This window comes from Myotis nattereri (genome assembly GCF_964212035.1).
Source record: "Myotis nattereri genome assembly, chromosome: 2".
Taxonomy (NCBI): Eukaryota; Metazoa; Chordata; class Mammalia; order Chiroptera; family Vespertilionidae; genus Myotis; species Myotis nattereri.
The window spans coordinates 91,763,053-91,782,175 of NC_138076.1; the positions used below are offsets into that span (position 1 = coordinate 91,763,053).

The window sequence follows — 19,123 nt, forward strand, 5'->3', positions numbered from 1 at the left end:
TGAGGCACACAAATTATGAAAATGAATGTTCTAGGACAGTGGTTTTCAACCAGTGTGCCACAAGAATTTTTAAATCATGCAATACCTGAGTATTTAGTGAAGGGTACTGATCTCTTTTCCCTTAGATTGGCATAATAAAATGACAGAAGACACACAAAAATAGCTGTCTGGTGTGAATGAATCAAAATTATACCTATTGTTTATCAGATTGGCAAAAATATTTTTTGGTGTGCTGCAGAATTTTGGTAATTAGTTAATGTGCCATGAAATGGAAAAGGTTGGGAGTCACTGTTCAAGGGCAATGCTTTTTAAACTGTGAATCAAAATCTATTAGTGAGTTATAAAATCAAAGTATTGGGTTGTGACTCATATTTTTTTAAATAAAATGGAATAGATTAGGAAATATCAAAAGGTAAGTATTGTTTTTATAAAATTGTGTTTCAGTTGTGTGTGTGTGTGTGTGTGTGTGTGTGTGTGTGTGTATCTCCTAGGTTTATTAATGTAGATTGTTGCTTTTAAATAAGTTGGAAGCCATTGACTAAAGCTTTAGACAGAGAGCCCTCTGCGTGTTGCTGCATAAGTTGCCATGTCAGTCACCAGCTTTTCTTTCAGTCGTAATCTTCTCCATTTGTAAAATGGAAAGGTAGGAAGACAGACCAGATGACCTCTAAGGTCTTCCCAGCTCTAAAATTCTATGTCTTTATGAATATTGGAATGAGCATGAGCCTTGATGTGGCTTTGCTAATTTTATCATTTTGGGTAGCCTCTGCCCAGAGACTGCTGACTTAGGGGGATGTGTACCCTTAGAAACATTAAGAATGCCTTATACAGGAGAGGAAAATACAGATGATCCATGATTGGATTGTCCCCATTTCTATAGGACAGCCTTTATTATTTTGGAGAACGACGAACAGATAAAACCACCAGCAGTAAATTTCAGGGAGTAGAAACTCCTTCTCAGGTAAGTGTTCTTTTTATTTTTTATTTTTTTAATATATTTTATTGATTTTCTACAGAGAGGAAGGGAGATAAGGTGGTAAGTGTTCTTTTTAAAAAGGAGGTCCTCACCCAGTCAGTTTGGCTCAGTAGTTGAGTGTTTACCTATGATTCTGGAGGTTGAGGTTCAATTCCCAGTCAGGGCACATGCCTGGTTTGTGGGCTCCATCTGCAGTGTCGGACGTGCAGGAGGCAGCCAATCAATGATTCTCATCGATGTTTCTGTTTCTCTGCCTCTCCTTTCCTCTCTGAGATAAATTTAAAAAAATTTTTTAATAAAAAAAAGGGGGATTGACACCTATTATTTGGTTTCAGTTTAGACTTCTCCATTGGTGGTCAGGCAGCAGCACTTGGGTGCCCTGTGAGAGGCCTTGATCCCTCCCAGAGGCTGAGAGCTGTGTCTCAGGCACTGCCTGAGCTTTGCAGGCTTTGAGTTCTCCCCAGAGCATATTGCTTCCCACTTTATGTTGTTTATTGTTTACGGAGTTCAGGAGTTGCTTCCCTTCCCAAAGAAAAAAGGTCCCAGACTGCTGAAAACTAACTAAAGTCATCAGCCATTTATTTCCCATAGAGAGGAACTGAGTCTTTCACAATTCTCCACTAGGGTAGTTCTACCCTTGAAGAATATCATGTGCGTGAGTGTGCCCGTGTGTGTGTGTGTGTGTGTGTGTGTGTGTGTGTGTGGCGGGGGGGGGGGGGCGGTATGCATGAGACAGAGACAGAGAGAGAGATGGGGTAAGGGCTGTATTTTGAGTGATAAAGAAAAGGGAAAGTAACATTTTTCATAAATCTATCATATCCAGACACTATCATATATTACTAGAGGCCGGTGCATGAAATTCGTGTAGGAGCGGGGGGGGGGGGGGGTCCCTCAGCCCGGCCTGCAACCTCTCCAATCCGGGACCCCTTAGGGGATGTCCAACTGCCGGTTTCCTAACCGCTCGCCTGCCAGACTGATTGCCCCCTAACTGCTCCCGTGCCAGCCTCATTGTCCCTAACTGCTCTCCCCTGCTGGCCTCATCACCCCTAACTGCTCTCCCCTGCCAGCCTGATTGTCCCCTAACTGCTCTCTCCTGCCAGCCTGATCATCCCTAACTGCTCTCCTTTGCTGGCCCGATCGCCCCTAACCGCCTCTGCCTCGGCCCCCTCCCTCACCCCCCAGCCACCATGGCTTTGTTCAGAAGGACAACTGATCTAATTAGCATATTATCCTTTTATTATTATAGATTATATTGCACTTTTATTTGTATTATCTCATTTAATACTCAGATAACCTATGTGAAATATATGCTATTACCCTTTTTTTCCTTTTAAAAGTATTTTATTATGGAAATTTTAAAACATAAAAAAATTGAGACAATCATATTGTAAGTCTCCTGATACTCATCACAGCATTTCAACAATCACTTGATTATGTGGCCAATCATGTTTTATCAAATTATCTCCACTTAGACACACACACACACACACACACACACACACACACACACACACACACTACTCTTTAAACCAGGATTATTTTGAAGGAAATCCCAGCCACCAGATTATATTATCCTGAAAGTATGTTATTCTGCCATTTACCATAAAGACTCTAAAAAACCCTTACAACCATTTATCATATCTAAAAATAAAATAATATTTAATAGCATTAAAGGCCTACTTTATCTTTAAATTTCCATAATTACTTTAAAATCTTTTTAAAAACTTAGTTTGTTTCAATCAGGATCCAAATAAGAGCCATATGTTTCATTTGGTTGCTATGTCTCTTAAGTCTCTTATGGTTTATAGGTTTTCCACCTCTTTTTATACCTTGTAATTTGTTTTTTGCAGAAAGTAGGACATTTATCCTATAGAGTTTACAACATTTTAGACTTGATTGGACCATGCTAAAGGTTTTACATTCATTATCTCATTTCATATTCTCAATCACTGTGAGTAGATACCATCATGATTCCCATTTTATAGCTGGGAACTTGAGGTTCAGGGAAATTAACTTTTTAAACCAAGAATGCAAATCCAGATCTGTCAGACTCTGAAGCCTGTTATTTCGCATCCGGTGCACAGCTTCTCCTCTGTTGCCCCTCAGACCAAAGTGAGAACTGGTTGTGAATTCTTGAATAGAATGGATGTGGCTGTGAATGAAAGTTTTTTGGGGTGAAGTGATGTGAGCTGAATAGGTACCTTTGGCCTTGGTAGCAGAACACTGCAACTGCTAGTTCAGGGGATAAGAACTCAGCCTTATCCCGTGAAACTTTCTGCCATACCCAAGGGGGGAAAAAAAAGGTAGCTATAGGCCATACTAGAAGTCACACTTGAACTTACCAAAGCCCAGTCCAGCTCGAATCATGCCATTTCCATGCTCAAAATCCATAATGGCTTCTGACTGCCAATGGCAGCAAATATAATTTTGTTAACCTTGCCCCTAAGATCTATGATTTGATTTTCCAAGCATTTCTTCCACTGTGTGCATTCACATGTCCCACACTCTCACACACTCGGGCTGTATGCTGTTTCCCAGCTCGTCAGCACTTTACACCCACATGCATTGCTCACGTGGCCCCTTTTCCTGGAGTTCCTTTCCCTTCCCAGCCTGATAGTCTCCTACTCTTTCAGTTCTTCTAGCCCTGTGTGTTTCTTTTAGAGGTTACTTTACTTTATATTATTTTCTAGCTATTTTCAATGGTGAGTTCTCTACCCCTTTTGCCTAAAGCCCATATCTTAACCCGTCTTTCCACGCTAGGAATTCCCAAGTGCCTCATACAGTATCTCCCCTGTTCAGAGCAAGTGCTTACTAAATATATGTTGGTGTGGTGCCAGGGAGTTGGCATGAACTCCTGCTGCAGGCCCTGTAGTTTGAGGTGGTAGGGGACGAGATAGTGACAGCAAAGCAGCTTGAGGGCCATGCTTGATTACAAGCCTTAAGCAAAAGGTAGAGAATCTGGTGGCAGGAGCTAAGGGCGTGTTAGATATAACTCCTTCAATGACTATCCTTGTACACCTTCCCCCACCCCCATTTCTTCTGCAGTTGTGCACAGTTTCTCTAACTTTAGTCCAGAACTGGCACACCCTAGCTGCGACAGAATCTCTTCTGATGCACTGGATAGAAACGCAGGGCCTCAGCCTCAGGCTGAGAGCTGTGCTGGCAAGGCCCCGGGACAGAGTTCCTTCTGCGTGGGGTGGCAATTCTCAGATACCATCACATTCTGACCCTATACTGCTGGCCACTCTATATGGGCTACATTTCATCCATCCCTGAGGTAAGGACTTGCACGAGCCTTTCTCTTTGCTGGCCCTTTCCGAAGGAAAGTATGGCAGTTAATTTTATTAACACTTCCCAATGGGTGGGGCAGAGTCGATACATTTTTAGTCCAGTTGATTCAGTACCAGAACGCTTCAAAAAGAGTGAGCAGCCTGCCGTAGAGAAGGACTAGGCTAAGAGAATTCCCAGGGCTTCCTTGCAAAAACGAAATTGGAGAAGTGGAAAGTGAAGAAACTCCAGCTGGCAGAGACAAGAGAATGTGTATCTCCCACTGGCCTGTGGAGGGCTTCCTCTTGAGTTTTCACATCTGCCCTCCCTCATGCCTAGAAGGCCACTCACCACCAAACCACAAACTTTCCTTTAACGCAGTCACAACTAGTTCTCTGACCTCACATAGATTTGTTCTCATTTGTTTCATGCTCAAAATCCATAGTGGCTCCTTAACTGTTTCCTGCTGGGATGCTGCTGTCTTGTTGGTTCTGGTTAGCTGCTCTCTCAATCATAGGAGCCTGTTAGCAGCACCTGGCTCCTTCCTTGTGACTCCTCCACCACGTTTTTTAAGGTAGATATTCAGTCATGAGGCAACCTCCATAAAAATGCAGTTATATAATGGCACCCAATAAATGTTCCCTTAATTAATTACTCTACTTAAGTTCTATGTAAAAAAATCAGATATGCTGACTTTAGACTTTTCACCTCCACTTAAATTAAGACTTCTGTGTGTATTTTTTCCAGAATAGGTATGTTGGATATTTTGAAGATGTGAAAAATATTTATAACTTGACTCTCCCTCCAAGAAAAATACTTAGGATAAAAAAATTTGTTATTTATTCAATTCATGGTAAGTGCTTTAAATATTATTGGAGAATTGGGCACGTGGGCAATGTTCTTACTATTTGGGAGGATTTTGCTCACATTTATACATACAGAGAATCCCAACTCTGAACTATCTTGTATATCCTCACATATGAACCTCTCCCCCTGGAATGGCCATCAGCCCAGAGTGCTGTGGCCGGACTACCAACCCTCACGTTTACCTTTCCCATCATCAATTTGGAGTGCTCAATCCCCTTCCTTATTTCCTGTTCTCACTGATGCCCAGGGTAGACTTTTCACAGTGGAACCTCTGATTCAGAAAAGAGGAAGACCCATGAGTCCTGGAGACCATTTTCTCACACCCACCTCTAGTTTACGTTTATCTTGGCAGAGGCATCCCTACATCATTTTTTCACCTACCCCTTTCAGAGATCCTTTCACTCTCATCACCCTGGTCTCTCTCTCTTTCCCCTTCCTCTTCCACCTATAGCTCTCTCACCTTCAGCAACTCCATCAAGATGTCTTAAACATCTGGCTTGCAAAATAATTTTGTTGCCAGAAATTCTCTTTACAAATAACTACCAGGACCCATGCTAGTATTTCAAGTCCCTGGGTGGTGGCAGAGGAGCGGAATGAGTACATAGATAAAGAGCTGACCATAGTGTTGGGGCACACAGAGGCTGGGCCCAGTCCATCCTGGGGGTCAAGAAAAGCTTTCTGAGGTCAGCACTTAGGTCTTTGTTACCTGAATCTGCATGAACACAGAAAGAGTTGGGAAAAACCTGGGCTCTGTGGGGTATCTTTTGGCCTCCCAGCTGTTACCAATTATTTATTATTACAAGGAATGAAAATCCTTATAAACCTCAAAAGAGTTGACTAGATCCACCATCACCCAAAGAATCAGGAAAATTCATTAGACCATTCATCTCTGGGACTTTAGAAAGAAAAGAAAAAAGGTGGAGAGAGGAATGGGCCTGAAGTCCCATGTCTCTAATTCTGTCACCCACCTCGCTTCCCTGCACAGCTCACCCATAGAGGAACTGGGGAAGCAGGGCGTGGTGTGGAAGGGGTGTCATTAGGTCTGCACCTCATTCTCCCCTCCAGAGGTGCATCGGGGGCAAGGCTCCCCAATCCTTAAAGCAGCAGCCAGACTGTGGCCCACTAGGAGGGTGGAGTGCTGGGCCTCTCACTCGTGGTGTGGTGCCAGGGAGTTGGTATCCACCCAGATGGCTTAGTGTTTAGTCTTCTGAGGAGTCACACAAAATAAGGATGTGAAAATATATATTTTTAACATTTCATCCAATTATTCAGAAATTTAAAAATCTTTAAAAATACATAAAACTGCATAGTCAGAAAATAAATTAAAATTGTTAGTTAAAATATAAAATACTTTTTTCAGTTTATGTGCATTACCCCCCCGACCCCCCCGCCTCGCCCACACACACACACACACACACACACACACACACACACATCACCACCACTTCTTGTTGGCAGTGAGGAATTTTAATAGATTACCACAAACAGATTACATAGTTTTCTGACTTCTGAAAACAACTTCAACTCAGTACATTGCCTGTGTGGAACATTTTGGTCTAGATTTCCAAACAAGCATTGTTCAGGCAGACCTGTGAAACACAGCCTGTTGTGACAGGATGCCGCCTGTGTATATAAATGAACTGTTGGTGAAAAGGCTTTGTAGATGGCATTCCTCTGCAAAGACCATTGTGACTGGGTCAAGGGATGTGGGGGATTGTGCAGGACAGGGCTGTAGGGGAGCTGAATGGAACTCCAGCCCTGGCCAGACCTCCCCAGGTAGAGCCAGGCTTGTCCAGCAGGTGGTAGAAGATAGAGGATAGCAGTACCTTGCTTCTTCCTTCCCACACAAAGTGGCGCCCTGCAAATAGAGCGAGACGGCTTTCTTTTGCAGTGAGGGAGGCAACACAGTTGGCTGTTGGAGCAACTACTTCCACTCAGAAATTTAATCCCAAATGTAAAACCAAATTAGTGGCCTGAGAACCCTTATGGTACCTGGATATATACTCAGCCTCAGCTTCCTCTTTGTTAACCATGGGAGCAACAGTATCTTTACAAAGCTCTGTGAGCATTAAACTATTCCAAACAGGTAAACCAGCATTTAGTCTAATGGAGCTTTGTTGTTGTTGTGTGTGTGTTTTTTTAAAGCAGCAATGACAACCTCAGATTGATCACTTATACATGCAAGCTCTGTGCACTAAGTGCCATCCATGAGTCAGCTCTTTTTTTTTTTTTTTTTAATATATTTTACCAGTTTTCCACAGAGAGGAAGGGAGAGGGACAGAGAGTCAGAAACATTGATGAGAGAGAAACATCAATCAGCTGCCTCCTGCACACTCCCCCACTGGGGATGTGCCCGTAACCAAGGTACATGCCCTTGACCAGAATCGAACCTGGGACCCTTGAGTCCGCAGGCCGAAGCTCTATCCACTGAGCGAAACCGGTTAGGGCTAGTCTAATGGAGTTTTAATGCATCTCTTTAATATGAACAATGAGAATAGGAATAGTTTCTCAAAATTCTAAGCTTCAAAATGTTTTTAAGTAAGGTCTAGAATGTCACATGTTGCCTTAATCTGATATTATATCTCAAGACCGTCACTTCTCTCTTAATATTTTGAATTTTACTTAAACTCTGTGGAGACATTATTCAGTAAAATGTATAGCTCACACCTGGAGAACAGCAGAGCTAACCCAAATGTCTGAGTACTGCAGGTGAGAGCTGGTGGAGAGTTCCACAAGGCTGGTTTCCTACTCTCGGGCTAACATAAAATAGAGGATTTTAAAAGTCCTATTTGAGATCCCTCATGAAGACTTACAGAGATCATGTTGTGGCCTCAGCGCTGGTCAGTACAGTTGGGTCTAGCCTTGCAGGGCCAACTTAAGAAGGCCTATGTGGTAAGTTAAGATTCTTGCTGCACCCAACTAAACAATCAGGTCAAACTAATGACCTCGGCCCTCTTTTGAAATAATAATAATTTTTATGATTACAACAGAAAGGTGATGGGGAGAAAAAAGTGTGAAAGGCTTTGAAATGGGCAATATCTAGTGCACTTTCTGGGCTGTCTCCACCGCCCATGGTCTTGAAACTATTTTACAACTTTGTAAGTTGTAAAAACCTCATATTAATGGACAACATTTTTACACATAGAAATAGAAATGCAAATTAATTGTGCCTGGTGTAATGCAATTGATTATTGACCCATTTAGTGTCTATTTGTAGATTCATTTCATCCTCCCTTATCTGCTATAAATGTGCAGTACTTTGAGCTAGCTATAACATCATACTTATTAATGAATGTTTCCTTATTAATGAATGAGTTAAATAATTTTTGACATGTATTTCAAAAATGGAAGATACAGGACAATTCTATTGTATGCAACAATTTCTGTAAAACAAAAAAGGAAATAAATATGTGTTCATATTTGTGTGTGTCTGTATTGGTAAAATGTGTGGGAGGATATATTTTTATATTTAATTATAGAAGCATAAAACAAGATAGTGGTTATCTATTTGGGGGTGGAGAATTAACTAGCTGTGGAATGGGTGAGAGACTTTTCACTTCATGTCTTTTTACCTTTAATTTTTAAATCATGTAATTATTTAAAAAATTCTAAATGTGTTGTAATTTAAACTTTTAAATCAATGCCCTTTTCTTATCACGTGATATTTGACTTAGTTTAAATCTGTATTTCACTGGTTTTTGGTAGACATCCTTAGAAAGAAGCTCTGCAGCTAGAATGGTACTGAGGGAACTGAGGCAAAGAAACTGTGATCCTAATGACAAGTTAATGATATGGTGTTAGTGGAAACAAAATGAAATGAAAACAAAGCAAACATAATATAAGGTGAATAGTCAAGAATGATCGAGATATGACTTTATTAGAATATTTGTTTCACTTCTGCACCTTTAGTTCTGTGCATATTTAAGTAAAACGTGCAGGGTTGAGCGAAAGCAATAAAACTTGATTGGAAGCTTGAGAAACTAGCTCTTTGAGGAAATGCTAAAGGAAGTGGATCATTTGAATTGAAAAAAGGGACAAGAAACCATTTGTTTATAAATGTACACTTAACACCACAGGAATCCTATATTTTGTGTATCCTATATTTTCACAGAAACTGCTCCCTAGGAACTAAAGAAAGAGGAATTTAGACTGTTACTAAGAAACATGATGATTTGAATTCTGAAGAAAGCAACACATTAGCAAAAAAGGTTGCAAGTCACTTTCCCTAATTTCTTTTTTTCTAGAAAGACAAATCTTAGAAGCTGAACTATGTCTCTTCTCCAGACTTATAAAGTCTGCTTTAGGAGACAGAATTGGCTTGAAGCCTTGTCTTTCAGAGACAAAATTCATGCACCAAAATTATTTTATATTGATACTAGAGGCCTGGTGCATGAAGATTCGTGCACTGGGGATGGGTCACTCAGCCCGACCTGCACCCTCTCCATTCTGGGAGCCCTCAGGGGAGCCCTCTCCAATCCGGGAGTTTCTGTCTGTCTTTGCAATCATATGAGCGAATTGTCTGAGACCCCCAACCCAGTTTGGTTTGTTGCTCACAGAATAATAGAGGCATTTTTTTTTTTCTTTGCTTTATTGGTGGAGATTTCCTGGAAGTTTTAGGATAGCTTCCCTTTAGTTTTTCCTAGACACTCTGATTTTACTTCTGTCTCTCACCTTTGCTTTCCCTCCATCCCCCACCGCAACAGTAACTTGCTCCAGGCTCACTTTGCTCTAGTGTCTAGGAGATCCATCTGCCACCAGAACTACGATTCCCAGAATTCCTGGTGCTCCCCACACTCTTGGTTTTCCCTTCCTGCTCTGTCTCCATCCCATGGCCTCCCACTCTGCCAATTCTTCCAAGCCACCAGCTCTCCCTCTCTGCTCTCTATCTGGCGGCTTGGGGAGCCAAGTTCCCCAAGCCACTCCACTCTCTGCTGGCTCTCCTGCTCTGCTCTCTGCCTGGCGCCTGTGGATGCAAATTAACCTGCCATCTTTGTTGGGTTAATTTGCATACTCACTCCTGATTGGCTAGTGAGATCAGCAAAGGGACGGTCAATTTACATGTTTCTCTTTTATTATATAGGACATTGTTACCTGGGATTTCCTCTCCTTTTAATTTATAATGTTAATTGTTGAGACTTTTTGATCTTTACTCTAACTTTTTATTTTCATTCAGGTGTTGGAAAAGGCAACGGTGATGATCTAAAAGTGAAAATAATAATGCATCAAAAGATTGTCTTTTTCTGTTCTGCTTCCAAAAACTGTAGGGTAAGAGAAAGTATGTGAACTGGAAAAGCACTGCTTTAAATTGCATTGTCAGATCAGTATGTTGACCTCTCACAGCCCTTGCTTCCCACAAGGAGAGGCCATGTTGCTTTTTGGTTCCTATGCAACTTGGTGCCCCTGGGTTTGAATGCAGTCAGAGCTAAATTAAACTCACTGTTCAAAATAGATTTTTCAGAGCATGTTCCAGAATATATTTTCAGCTCAGAGTGTTGCCTTGGTTTTCATTTTTGCACAATGCCAAGCATGTTACCATGAATCTATCAGAGTTTTAAATTCATGTACCTGTTCTTATCTCTGGTCATTTTTAGCCAGATCTTTTTTTCTTGGTCATTTTTATTATATGGCGCTGACTCTGAAATTTTAGTATGCATATTAATCACCTCGGAGTTTATAAATATGCCGATTTCTAGGTTGTACACCAAAGTATGATTGAGGAAATTTGGAATGAGACCTGGGAATCTAGATTTAGCAATGACTCAGGTGATTCTAACTCAGACGTCTCGTGGGACTGCACTATGAGGGGAAAAAAATGACATTGCAAAAGACCCAAAGCAATGGGACCTGGTAGTCAATTTTTATTTTTGGTGGGTACAGTGAACTTGATTGATGGCGCATGACAAGGTGGAGTTCCCTAAGCGCCCCCCACCCCCACCCGCCATTCTTCAGGAAGTCTGGGATGGAAACTATGGAGGTGAGGAGGTTCTCAATGTGTTGAGGGACTGACTGGGGGCAAGGACTCCCCAGCAGTGAGAGCCTCTCTTTCTCTCGCTGGGGCTCCTGGCCCAGGGGCTCTTACCAGGGAGGTCATGTGGACCATAAGGCCCACCACTCTATTGCTGTAGCCAAATTCATTGTCAAAAAAGGGAATAAGCTTGACAAAGTGAACATTGAGGGCAATGCCACCTCCAGCAAAAATAAAAGGTGGAGGAGTGGTTGTCACTATTAAAGTCACAGGCGACAACCAGGTCCTCAGTATCACCCAGGGTGCCCTTGAGGGGGCCCTCTGATGCTTGCTTCACTGCTTTTTTGATGTCATCGCATTTAGTAGCTTTTTCCAGGTGGCAGGTCAGAGCCATATTTTCCTAAATATTGAAAAAATATCTAAGACTACAGACCTTTTCTGAAGCAACAAGAAAGCTTCCTTCATGGGTCTAAGAAATACAAAATTTGAAAATTCTCAGGCTTGTCTCTAGTTCCCCTCTTACCTCTCCAACACTATTTCTTTCCATTCTTTTTGCCCCTCCCCTGATGGAGGGCACTCACCCAGGCCTGATCTTTGGCTTTCTTTTCTTACCTCTGTACATACTCTATTCTTGGTTCCGCTCATCCATTTTTCTGCTTTAAACTATACATTTTTTCTCTCATTCATGCAACACTGCATCCACTGTGTGGTAGATGTAGGAGCTACAACATGGACAGTCTCTGCTCCTATAATTCAAACACATCATATTTCCTCAGGCAAGGGAAACAAAAGAAAAAAATAAACAAATTGGACTACAACAAACTAAAAAGTGTTTGCACAGCAAAGGAAACAAAATGAAAAGACAACTTGCTGAATGAATGGGAGAACATATTTGCTGATACATCTAATAAGGGGTTACTATCCACAATTTTATAAAGAACTTATAAAACTCAACACAAAAAAAAACCAATCAAATTTAAAAATGGACAAAGGACCTGAATAGACACTTCTCCAAAGAGGACTTACAGATGGCCAATAGACATATGAAAAAGTGATCAATGTCACTAATCATCAGAGAAATGCTGATTAAAACCACAATGAGATATCACCTCATATATGTCAGAATGGCTATCATCAATAAATTCATAAACAACAAGTGTTGGCAAGGATGTGGAGAAAAGGGTCCCCTTGTGCACTGTTGGTGGGGATGCAGACTGGTGCAGCCACTGTGGAAAGCAGTATGGAGGTTCCTCAAATAATTAAAAGTGGAAGTGCCTTATGAACCAGCAATTCCACTTCTGGAAATTTATCCAAAGAAACCCAAAATATTAATAATTCAAAATAATATACACACCCCTATGTTTATTGCAGCATTATTTACTAGATAGGATCTGGAAACAGCCAAAATGCCCATCAGTAGATGAGTGGATTAAAAAGCTGTGGTACATTTATTTTTTTAATTAAATATTTATTGTTCAGATTATTACAATTGCTCCCTCTTTTTTCCCCCCATAGCTTCCCTCCACCCGGTTCCCACCCCACCCACTGTCCTTACCCACATCCCCACTGTCCTCATCCATAGGTGTACGATTTTTGTCCAGTCTCTTCCCGCACCCACACACACCTTTCTCCACCGAGAACAGTCAGTCCACTCCCTTTCTATGCCCCTGATTCAATTATATTCACCAGTTTATTCTGTTCATCAGATTATTTATTCACTTGATTTTTAGATTCACTTGCTGATAGATGTGTGTTTGTTGTTCATAATTTGTATCTTTACCTTTTTCTTCTTCCTCTTCTTAAAGGATACCTTTCAGCATTTCATATAATACAGGTTTGGTGGTGATGAACTCCTTTAGCTTTTCCTTACCTGTGAAGCTCTTTATCTGACCTTCAATTCTGAATGATAGCTTTGCTGGGTAAAGAACCTTTGTAGGTTCTTGCTATTCATCACTTTGAATATTTCTTGCCACTCCCTTCTGGCCTGCATAGATTCTGTTGAGAAATCAGCTGACGTCGTATGGGTACTCCCTTGTAGGTAACTGACTGTTTTTCTCTTGCTGCTTTTAAGATTCTCTCTTTGTCTTTTGCTCTTGGCATTTTAATTATGATGTGTCTTGGTGTGGTCCTCTTTGGATTCCTTTTGTTTGGGGTTCTCTGCACTTCCTGGACTTGGAAGTCTATTTCTTTCACCAGGCAGGGGAAGTTTTCTGTCATTATTTCTTCAAATAGGTTTTCAATATCTTGCTCTCTCTCTTCTTCTGGCACCCCCATAATTTGGAGGTTGGTACGCTTGAAGTTGTCCCAGAGGCTCCTTACACTATCTTCATATTTTTGGATTCTTTTTTCTTTTTGTTTTTCCGGTTGGGTGTTTTTTGCTTCTTCATATTTCAAATCTTTGACTTGATTCTTGCAATCCTCTAGTCTGCTGTTGGATCTCTGTACATTATTCTTTATTTCAGTCAGTGTATGCTTAATTTCTAGTTGGTCCTTTTTCATATCCTCCAGGGTCTCACTAGATTTCTTGAGGGTCTCACTAAATTTATCGGCAGTTTCTAGAAAATTCTTGAAAAACCTTAGAAGTGTGGTTTTGAACTCTATATCCAGTAGTTTGCTTTCCTCCATTTCTGTCATTTGTGACCTGTTTCTTTGTCTCCACATTTTGGCTGCTTCCCTGTGTTGATAGAGTGGCTTTGTGTGCTAGGTGTCCTATAGGGCCCAGTGGCTCAGCCTCTCCAATTACCTGAGGTGGACACTTTTGGTGCACCCCTTTGTGGGTTTTGTGCACAGTCTTGTAGTTAAGCCTTGATTGTTGTAGGTATCACTGGCAGGAATTGACCTCCAGGCCAATTGTCTGTGAGAATCAGCTGTGTCTACAGTGGGAGAACTTCTGTGCTGGAGACACCTTTCTGGGGCAAGACTTGCTTCAGTGGGGCTTTGGTGCTCACTGAATCTGCCCCCTGAGTGTGTTCCTTATGGATGTGAGGAGTTGTAATCTGGATGGTCCCACTCTGAACACTGGTTATACTGGCTCTTGGATCTCTAAGGAGGTGCTAATTTAGCCTGTGCCTGAGGCTACCCAGCAGGAGCTATGGAGAGATCTGCAGATTCCTCTTCTTTGTTTGGGGTTTGGAGGTGCCCGGATGAGGCCCAGCTGTGAAGCAATGAAAGCTTCTGTGGGGCCTTGGGCCTTCTTTTGGATGTTCTGGGTCTCTCTAACCCAGCTGCAGCTTGTTAGGTAATTTTCAGATTGCAAAGGGCCAGGCCTTTCATATGCAAAAGCCTCTGGGCACAGCTTGGGTGGGGCAGGGTCTCAGGGAATCAACAGGGTGGAGCAAACAGCTATGGCTGATCCTCAGTCCTACCCTAAGAGGCCCCGCATCTCAGTGTCCCGATAATCGCTGCAAGCACCTCTGAGAGAAAGCTGCCCTGGAGTTCTGACCGATGCCAGAGAGTCCAGTTTCTCCCCATATGAATCTGGGTCCCCAGAGACTCCCCCAGAACTGGAGTTCAGAGCAGTCAGGAGCTTGTGTCTCCCTCCCAATTGAAAAAGACAACTGTGTCCTCTGTTGCCAGCCCTTTCCACGTGTGCCTCTGTACTTCTGCACTTTACTTCCACACCTCCTCTGAGTTTCAGTGTGCTTTTCTCTTTCCTTCTAGTTGTAGAATTTCCACTCAGCCAGCCTTCCTGTGGTTCTGGATGATGTCCATTTTGTCTTTTAGTTGTTTTTTTGCAGTGGTTGTGCGAGGCAGCAATTTCCAGTGTTTACCTATGTCACCATCTTGGTTTCTCAGCTGTGGTACATTTAAACAATGAAATGCTACTTGGCAGTAAAAAAGAAGGAATTCTTATCTTTTGGGGACAGCATGGATGATCCTAGAGATTATTATGCTAAGTGGAATAAGCCAATGAGAAAAAGACAAGTACCATATGATTTCACTCGTATGTGGAATCTAATGAACAAACTTAACTAATAAGCAAAGTAGAGAAACACTCATGGATAGAGAGCAGGCTGACACCTGTCAGGGGGAGGGGTGGTGGGATTGAGAAAAAAAGGAAAAAAGAGAAAGAAAAACTCATGGACACAGACAAGAGTGTGGTGATTGCCTGGGGGAGGAAAAGTGGGGGGCAGGTGGAAGAGATTATAGGGAGGATAAATGGTGATGGATGAAGACTTGACTTGGGGTGGTGAACACACAATAAATAGTGTATGATAATGTGTTGCAGAGTTGTGCACCTGGAACTTATATAATTTTTTAACCAGTGTCATCCCAATAAATTCAATAAAAACGAAAAAAATATATTTATCAAATGAGTTTTTCTTCTGCTTCTGAAAATGGCACTAGCATTCTCTCACTCAGGCCTTCAAATTTGGTATTATCTTTGATCCTCTCTTTCTCTTGGCCCCCTAAATCCTGCTGATTATACCTTTGAAATCTCTCTTTCTTTCTGTTCCTATTGCCACTACCTAGTCCAGGACCTCATTTGCTCATGCCTAGATTCCTATAGTCATCCCCTTACCTTTTTTTCCCCTCCTAATACAGTGCATATATAGAGTCCTATAATATGCATCCTGAAATACTGTTCTCATTGTGAAAAGTTGTAGGTAGAGCAGAAGACACACTGTGTGCCAATAGTCAAAGACAGTTAATATCTCAATATTCTTATCTGTAAAATAAAGATTACGTTTCAAGTATTGTGAGGATTGAATTGGTTAATATATGTGAAACTCCTTTATAAACTATAAATTACTAGGTGGCGTCACACGATGCCTTCATGTGACGTCATCACAAGATGGCCGCCACAAGATGGCCGGCAGGAGAGGGCAGTTGTAGCCGATCAGGCCAGCAGGGGAAGGCAGTTGGGGGTGAACAGGCCAGCAGGGGAGGGAAGTTGGGGGCGATCAGGCTGACAGGGGAGCAGTTAGGCATCAATCAGGCCGGCAGGGGAGCGGTTGGGCAGTTGGGGGTGATCAGGCAGGCAGGCAGGCAGGCAAGCAGTTAGGAGCCAGCAGTCCCGGATTGTGAGAGGAATGTCCCTGCGGAATTGGGCCTAAACTGGCAGTCAGACATCCCCCAAGGGGTCCCAGATTGGAGAGAGTGTAGGTCAGGTTGAGGGACACCCCCCTCCCACCCCCGCCCTGCGTGCATGAATTTCATGCACCAGGCCTCTAGTGTGTAATAATGATCAGGCCACTTTGTCACATAGGAATTGCCCCACATACTCTTTAATAACTTCTTTCTTATTTTCCTGGCTCTTGAACTCACAAGATACAACCCTATGATATTTGAGATCATTTCCATTAGTAATTTGGCCTGCAGATTCCCTTTCAAGTAGCCTGGGACCCTTTTGGTCCTTGGAACACAACTCTAATTTCTATTTCATGTTTCCGCAGGTCTTTTCTTCTCCTTCCCCTTCCCCCACCAACCCCCGTCCGTACTGGGTTCTCTTTTCATATCTCTACATTTATGCAAATCCTTCCATTCCCAACTCAAGTTCTGCCTCTTCAAAGAAGCTTTCTCATCCTATACCTCCTGTTAACCTCCCCAAGCATGCAACAGCACACTCAGTCTTCATCATATGCCTCAACACATAATTATATGCCATTCTACTATCATTCCTTATGTGTATAGCTCCCTGAATTTTCAACTGAGTCTACACCTTCTTTTGTATTTTCCCAAAGCCTAGCATAGACCTTTCTCATTGTGGGCGGCACTATTGCACAAGGGTGAATCAATAACAAAGAAATACTTACTATAGCTTCAAAGTTGTTCATTCCAGAGACTTGGCCTATCTTTGGTAACTTCATCTAGCAGTCTGCTATGGACAAGGCCCATGATGCCATTGGCAAATAACATTTTTAACAAAGCATGGCAGTTATTCTTTGCTTTTTGAATGTGAATGCCAGCTTTAAAATTGAGCTTCTTAGTGTATTCCCAACATGAAAACCAGGTGACACACAGTCAATATTAATGTTTACTTGGTGAAACTGTAATAGAAAATTGAATACTTTGCTTTTCAACAGTGCCCCACCATAATCCTCAAACATATTGGCTTTTTAAAAAGGTAAACAAGTATTGCAACGTTATAGAAACAATGATTAACATTTATTTATACATGTAGTGATAGGGCTATGAGACCAAGAGTACTTGGTAAATATAGGAAGCCTCAATAAGTAAACATGACCTTCCCTGTTATACTTTCTATCTCATTATCAGCTATCTCATTATTTGAATTCCATGTGTTCATTCACAGGTAGTTCATGATATTGAAAGAGACAGAGTAATAATTCATCTATGCAACAGTCCACTTCTGTATGATGATGTAAAAGTGCAATTTCTGTCTTCTTCAGTGAGTAATCAAGAAACAACCTATGCTGTTATTCTTGTTTGGTTTTTTGAATAATTCTGGCTTGAGATTTCCATTGCTATATATCTCAACAAGGGAGATGATAGATGCCAACTCCTAACCAGGGAGGAAGAAAAAAACAAGTCAGATCCATAACACTTTTTTTAAAGAACATATGTAATTTTAAAATTTTGCTCATTTGCTTTTCTAATTTCTATACAATATGTATGTATTAATTTTCACATAAGTAACACAAAAACTAAGATGTAAAAAAAGACAAAGGTATGTTTTACTGCATAGAATAGTCAAATTTTTGTTTTATATTTTATACATTTAAAACACATTGCTCCCCATAATTTTTTAAATACTTGAAAGTGAAGATTTTACTTTCTTCTGAATTGTTATATAATACATTATAAATAGTATTTTAATGCAATGTTTACTTTATAAAAAATCCAATATTTACTTTATGAAAAATAAGAATTCTTCTGTCATTACTGTACCATGAGTGTATAATTTATATTGACCAGTCATAAAATGTATGTCTGGGCATTACTCTGTATATAACACATTTCTAATCTCAATAGTTTCAATTAATTTTCCTGTAAAACCAACCAAAGTTTCCAATAAGAAACTATGTCCATCAATTAACAAGTTTTTTTGGTTAATCCTCAGCTGAGGATATTTTTTCCATTGATTTTTTTTTCTTTTAGAGAGAGTGGAAGGGAAGTAGGACAGAGGGAGGAAAGGAAGGAGGGAAGGAAGGAGGGAGGGAGGGAAGGAGGGAGGGAGAAATGTCAATGTGAGAGAGACACATGGTTGCCTCCAACATACACCCCAACTGGGAATGGGAATTGAACCTGCAACCCAGGTACATGGCCTTGATTGGGAATCGAACCTGCAACCCTTCAGTGCTCTGGCAGATACTCTAACCACTCGCCACACCAGCCAGGGCTGTGTCCATTGATTTAAAACATATTTCCTGTGTCCTCCTTCAGCCCCTGCTTTCTCCCTGTTAGGGGAGAATCTACTACTAGTAAGTATTGAAATGGTAAATGTGTTAAAGCAAGTGACCTGGATAGTTCCCATATTGGATGGTTACCCCTTGAATAATGGAGCCAGTCTGAATTCTTTCTCAATCATTGACCTCTAAGCTGAAAGACTGGTGAAGAGCACTCGCCCAGAGGATGCTAGTACTATCTGGCCTTTATGATTTTCAAGGGCCATGAAGTAAAAGCACTTTCAAAAAATTTAGGTATTTCTATCATCATTAATAATGATAGTTAATTATATAATAGCTGCTCCTTGTAGGAATGGATGATATATTTGTGCATAAATAGGCATAGGTCCTTAATAGATTCTGCTTAGCACTATCAAAACCAGATAAAATGCATAAATGTCCATCATAGAAAAGATACATGCCTGGCCTGTGTGGCTCAGCGGTTGAGTGCCAACCTATGAACCAGAAGGTCACGGTTCAATTCCCAAGTTGCAGGCTCAGTCTCCAGTGGAGGATGTGCAGGAGGCAGCCGTTCAATGATTCTCTCATCATTGATGTTTCTATCTCTCCCTCTTCCTTTCTCTCTGAAATCAATAAAAACATTTTAAAAAAAAGATAAATTTTGATAGAAACAGTGATCCCTGAAAAGTCTCCTCCCTGTGTCCTCGGTGTCATGTAGTAGACTGTAAACGCTGCACA

At 41.3% G+C, this 19,123-nt stretch overlaps 1 protein-coding gene across 1 annotated transcript in view; it reads left to right on the forward strand.

Moving 5' to 3' along the window:
- LOC308513775 (phosphatidylinositol 3,4,5-trisphosphate 3-phosphatase TPTE2-like) overlaps positions 1-19,123 on the forward strand; it is a gene marked incomplete at both ends in the record, with an annotated part of 89,338 nt that overhangs the window by 68,112 nt on the left and 2,103 nt on the right. The window contains 4 exons of the mRNA XM_081083911.1: positions 881-961; positions 4,991-5,096; positions 10,284-10,375; positions 17,332-17,427. Coding sequence (XP_080940037.1) covers positions 881-961; positions 4,991-5,096; positions 10,284-10,375; positions 17,332-17,427 — 375 coding nt within the window. The remainder of the gene's footprint in view (positions 1-880; positions 962-4,990; positions 5,097-10,283; positions 10,376-17,331; positions 17,428-19,123) is intronic.